Source organism: Petaurus breviceps, unplaced genomic scaffold (assembly GCF_028583685.1).
Source record: "Petaurus breviceps papuanus isolate PSGF00001 unplaced genomic scaffold, PetGlider_PUasm1.0 419, whole genome shotgun sequence".
In the NCBI taxonomy this organism is placed as follows: domain Eukaryota; kingdom Metazoa; phylum Chordata; class Mammalia; order Diprotodontia; family Petauridae; genus Petaurus; species Petaurus breviceps.
Genome location: NW_027186324.1, coordinates 4,701,477 through 4,707,476, shown reverse-complemented (window position 1 = coordinate 4,707,476; position 6,000 = coordinate 4,701,477). Strand labels below are relative to the sequence as shown.

Sequence of the window (6,000 nt, the reverse complement as noted above, 5' to 3'; positions counted from 1 at the left end):
CCTTCATTTATTTTATTCTCTCCTTTGACCCTGTCCCTCCTCAAAAGTGTTTGTTTCTGATTATCTCCTCCTCCCATTTGCTCTCCCTTCTATCATCCCCTCCCCCCCTTATGACAGTCTTTCTTTTATTTTCCCAAAAAAATGCAGTGGGCAGAATGTGGGAGTTAGAGGTAGGAAGATCTGAATTTGAATCCTGCCTTCACACATTCTCATACCTAATTTCCTCATTTTAAAAAAAGGGAACAATAGCAGCGCCTCCCTCACAGGGCGGTTTTGGGGACCAAATGAGGTAAATGGAAAGTTACTGGCGGGGAGTCCAGTTTGGAGGGGGGGGGTGGAGAGAGATTCTATATCTCTATTCTATTTCTCCATTCTACGTCTCTCAAGGCTTGGAGTGACACTGTAGGTGTGAATTCTGCCCACATCTCTTGGAGGAACTGGAAACTCCAGGCCTTGGTGCAAAACCTGGGAGGGGTGTTTGTGTAATTCTTGTTTGGTTGGGACATCTATTGGTTCTGGAAGGGAAGGATCCCTTAGACTTTGCAAATCATGGTTAAGTTGTTCAGTTATGTCCAACTCTCCATGACCTCTTTTGGGGTTTTCTTGGCAAAGATACTAGATACTTTGCCATTTCTTTCTCCTGCTCATTTTACAGATGAGGAAACTGAGACAAACAGGGTTAAGTGATTTGTCCAGGGTCACACAACTAGTAAGTGTCTGAAGTCGGATTTGAACAAAGAAAGATGAGTTTTCCTGACTCCAGGGCCGGCACTCTATCCTCACTGCCACCTATCGGCCCTTACAAATCATGAAAGTGCCATAAAAATGCTATCTCACTACTAGCTGAGTTCATCATAACCAGGTTGGGAGCCCTGGGTTCATCCCCCACAACAACTCACGATTTCAACCCATAGAGGTGTCATAGATGGGAATACAGACCAATTAAAATTACAGCTACTCCAAAGCAGTGTGGTGCCCTGGAAAGTGCTGAACTTGGATTTTGGGAACTTGGGTTCAAATCCTAATCTTCAACTTACTGGCTGTATGACCTTGGCCAAGTCACTTTATTGCTCTGGGCTCATCTGTAAGAGGAGGTGGTTTGATTAGATGGCCTGTAAGGGATCCCTTCCAGTTTTAAATCTCTGGTGCTTTAAAGTACTGTAAATGCGTTGGGGGCTCCAAGACTGGGGGTAGGTGATTAACTTCTAGGGAAGAAGTGTGGAGAACTATTCGAGGAATATGTCAGCCCTCAGTCTCTCTTTTTTGTCCAGTTAGATCCTTCAGTTCCTGAAGAACTCTCCTTTAAGCCTAACTAGGTGATCTGAGCTCCTAAACTGGCTCCTAAGGCACTTACTCCCCACTTGTCTAGTCACGCCCAGCTAAATGAGAATACCCGAGAATCCCAGGCGTCTCCTCTATTCGTATACAAATAAAGAAGCCACAGTAAGGAAGGTCGGGAAGCTCTCACCCTGGGAGTTGCCGCCTGGCCCGAGACTCCTGGTATGGAAGGAAGGGGTGCGGGAGCAGGTGCGCGGAGGCCGGCCAGTGGGTGAGGAGGGACTTGACTCTGGAGGGAGGAGGAGAGGGAGGAGGTGAAGGTGGGGAGTCGGGAGGCTGTAGAACGGTCATCCCCCGGGGGGATAGGAACCTTTCTGTGGAGGCACTTTCTTCCGAGGCTCCGAAGATCATGACAACTGTGGGTGCGGGTAGGTGCCACCCAGAGTAAGAAACAAAAATCCAAGAAGGGAATACGCCCGGGCGCATTCATTCTGTATCTGTGGGAGCTGGAACAATGGAAAGGTTTGGGGAACGCTCTGGGGTGAATCGTACTCACATCTCTTGGGCAACTAGAAATACCAGGACCCGGACCGAAGCTAGGAGGAAGAGGAGGGATGTTTGAGCCATTTTTGATTGGGGGGAGGGGGAGAATTAGTGGCCCAACCAATACCTCAGGACCCTTGAGGGGAGATGATCTCCTAGGATTTGGATGTATGTTAAAGGCGGGGTGAAGTAGGGAAGGGAGAGAAAAGCTCCTAGGCGGAATCTTTTTTGTTTTGAGAGGAAGCTTGTGGGTACTGCTAGGTAGAAACACTCCTAACATGTATCTTCAATGCACAATGCAGTGTTTCGGCCCCAGAGTTCCCTGGGAGGAGCGGGCTACTCAGAATCTAGCTTTGCCTGCACATCTTTTCTCCAAGAGCACAGAGGCGGTCTTCCAGTTGCAAACATTGCCACCTCTGTTGGTTCTCTGGGACCCCCGCCCTTTGTCTTCGGCTACTTCGTGGAGACCCCTAAAGCCGGAAAAGCTGGGTGACTCCAGGCTGCTCCAAGTTCCCCAAATCCGATTGACTCTCAAGCACACCCTGTCCTCTGTGTAGCCCAGCATGGTGATTTTGCCCTGGCTTCTTCCTGGTTTCATCTTGACTTTTCTTCACTTTGCCAGAGCAGGTGCGTTTAACTTAGCAAATAAGCATCAAGGACTTGCCTTTATATACCATGATTTTCAGAATCGCTTCACCTCTTTGAACTCTAAGATTATCCCAGGAGAGAGATCTCCATCAGTCAGAACTTTGAAGAGGGAACCATACTGTTAGAAGAGACTTTAAAAATAATTTAATCCAAGCACCTCATTTTACTGATTAGGAAACAGACCTAGAGATCTTATGAGACTTGTCTTAGGTTACATAAGTAATAAATAATAAAACAAGAATTTAAACCCAGGTTTTCTGGCCCTCCAATCAGGACTCTACTTTCCACCCTGAATTGGGTTGCCCAAAGTGTAAATGACCCTCAATGAAATGGAAAGAATTCTGAATTTGGAGTCAGAGAACATGGGTTTGAATTCTAACATGTTAGAGAAAGTATGTTTAATATTAGAGGGATTTTTTTAAAATTGTAAGTTATTTTATTCATTCACCAAAATGAGTGAATCTTATATCTGGATACAATAAGGTTAATTATTGTATTATTAATGTGTACTATGTGAAGTCAGTCAAGCTATTTGAGATCACATGTTGAAAGGCATAGCATGAGATTTATAATATACTTAGGAAAACAATGAAAATATTCTCCTACTATGTCAGACCCTATAAGAGGTTAAGGAAATTAATACATTTATGATCTTGAGGAAAGTTAAAGGAAGTATAAAACAGAAGTGGCTAGTTTCAAGAGAGGAATTCACAAAAATGACCTTTAAAATGTACTGGTGTTTGGGGAGTCCATTTTGTGGGGAAAACAAGCCAAGACAAAAGTCTTAGAATTTGGCATAACAGCGTGCCCAATTGTGAAGAAGGCACATAGAAAAATAGATTGTTTAAAAGAGGGTGTGGTTGATTAGTAGATTAAATTTTGAGCCAGATTTGAAGGAGGTCAGAGACTTAGCTATGGAAGACAACAGGGAGGTAATGGTATGTATGGAAGTGAGAGGAAGTAATTGGTGTGTATCCGATAGCTTTGAAGAACTTCAGGATTTCGTGCAACTCACTGAAACTTCCTCTACAAATCTATATACTGTTCTTATTTTCAGATATTCACTTTAAATTTAACTTTAACTCTAAATGATCACAGACCAAATAATATTCGTTATCAGCTTCTCAGAAAACATTGACTAAAGAAAGGGTCAAGGAAAGGTACCTAAGGTGGTTGAATACTTACAGAATGAATCATCTTCTTTGTGTCTCACCTTCCCCCCCTCAGCTTTCCCAGTAGAGAACTGCAGCGTCAGCACAGAAAGTCAACATTTTGTGGCAGGCCAGCCTTTTGCTCTTTCTTACACAGTCATAGAAGTGAATGGGAATGTGACTTGCTATAAAAATTCTAGCAAAACTCCAATCACTTCAGACAGAAGTTCCAGAGTGCACCAATACCTGGATCAGATTTTATTTCTTCCTTTGACATTGGAAGACTCAGGAATATATCAGTTTGTCATAAGGTAAGTTTGTACTTAAAAAAAAAGAAATATTCTCCAAAGATGCTGTATTTGTCTGATTGTAGGAAAACTCAAGTAGAGAAAATGGGATGGTGGATTAAATGTTGGATTCTTCTTCTTATTGTGATATGGTTGAGTTGAGATAATGAGATCAAGAACTGGAAGACCTGAGAAAATTTTCCACTTTACAAACTGGTTATATATCTAAGCGTTTGTCAGTTTGGCAATTGGAACATGCTTTCTGGAGAATCAGTGGCTATAAATATTGGTTAGATTCCAGTGTCAATCATCCCCAAAGCCAATTTAACCAATAATATAGCTGTACTCTGATACTAATAGTCAGTCGAACAATAAACATTTATTATATACCTACTCTGTTCCAGGTACTGTGCTAAGTGCTGGGGTCACAAAAAGAATCAAAAGATAATCCCTGCCCTCAAGAAGCTTAAAGTCTAATGAGGGAGACAACAAACAGATGAACTATATGCAGGATAAATAGGAGATAATGGAGGGGAAGCACTAAAAGACTTCCTGTAGCAGATATGATTTGGGGGGGACTTAAGGAAGCTAGAGAAACCAGTAGGCAAAGATGAAGAATGGGAGCACTCCAGGTGGAGTTTTATTCATGAAATATCCAAGAAGCCAGTATCACTGAGTCAAAGATTTACCTGGTGGGGAGGAAAGGGGAGGAAGATGGGAAAAGTAGAAGAGGAGTGGATGATGAAGTGGAGGATTTTGTATTTGGTCCTGAAGGCAATAGGGAGCCACGACAATTTATATTGAGTAGGAGGTGACATGGTTGGACCTGTGCTTTAGGAAAATCGCTTTTAGTGGCTAGAGGATCGACTGAAGTGAAAAGAGACTTGAGGAAGGCAGACCTAACAACAGACAAATGCCTGTGAGGTGATAAGGGCTTGCCCCAGGATGGAAGCAGTGTCAGCGGAGAGAAGGGAGCATCCTGGGAGATGCTGCAAAGGTGAAATTGACATGTCTTGGCAACACTGAATACGGGGTGGTGAGAAATACTGAGGAGTTAGGGTCACTCCTAGGTTTCGAGTCTGAAGGACTGGGAGGATGATTTTACCTTCTACAGTAATGGGAGAGGTGGACGGTGGGGGAGACGTTTGGAGGGCAGGAACAGTGAGTTCTGTCTTGCACATGTTGCGTTTGTCGGCTGGACATCCATTTCAAGATGTCTGCAAGGCAGTCGGAGATTCAAGATCGGAAGACAGAAGAGAATTTGGGGAAGGATAGGTAGATTTGAGAATTATTAGCAAGAGATGGTAATTAAATACATGTGATCTGATGAGATCAAGTAAATTATTATAGGGAGAAAAGACAAGAGGGCCTAGGACAAAACCTGTGTGACAGCTGTAGTTAGGAGAGGTGACATGGACCCATCACAAGAGACTGAGAAGGAGCAGTTAGGCAGTTAGGAGGAGAAGTAGAAGAGAGCAGTGTCCTAAAAACCTAGAGAGGAAAAAAAGAATCCATTTTCTCAGTTTGGAAATCCAGATCTTGGTGATGTGTTTTCCCCTTGTTAAAGCCTCGGCTAAGGCAGTAGGGATTCCAATCCCTGTCTATCATTCAGGCTCCCAAAGTGGTGACAGAGGTTCCCCTAACAACAACAGTCTTGTAATTTTAAGGACTGCCTAGGTCCATACAAATTCCAACTAAGGAAAATCAGGAAAATGAACATACAGATTTTGAGACTTTTCCCATCAACTGAGTTTGAACAATTATCCTCGTTTCACAGCTATTATATCAGTAGACTGACTGTCACACAACCACAGGGGTTAGATACTCATTTGATTAACAACTCTGAGTCTATTAGCTCAGCTGAGATTGTAGAAGCAGGATCAGGCTTCTAACTGGTCATTCTACCATTTAGAGTTGGGGTGAGGAACAGGAGTAAGACTCAGATTCATTCTCTCCTTGATTACAGAAGGCTAGGGATAGCAAAAGTTTTCTGTCTGTCACATCAGAACTTTACAAAAATAAGTGTTTTTTAAAAAACCATAATGATCAGTTGCTGAAGAACAGCTAATTAACTTTCTAATAGCAATGGCACT

At 43.0% G+C, this 6,000-nt stretch overlaps 1 protein-coding gene across 10 annotated transcripts in view; it reads left to right on the top strand.

The window, feature by feature from the left end:
- Window positions 1–1,368: 1,368 nt before the first annotated feature.
- The window catches only part of LOC138171197 (interleukin-1 receptor-like 2), a 40,097-nt gene continuing 35,465 nt past the window's right edge, over window positions 1,369–6,000 (top strand). For 3 of the 10 annotated variants that reach the window (XM_069100598.1, XM_069100596.1, XM_069100588.1), the window contains exons 1-2: window positions 1,369–1,549; window positions 3,697–3,931. In XM_069100598.1, the coding sequence (XP_068956699.1) occupies window positions 1,384–1,549; window positions 3,697–3,931 (401 nt within the window). In that variant the 5' untranslated portion in view covers window positions 1,369–1,383. The other 7 variants (XM_069100592.1, XM_069100591.1, XM_069100589.1 and 4 more) reach the window with 7 other exon arrangements.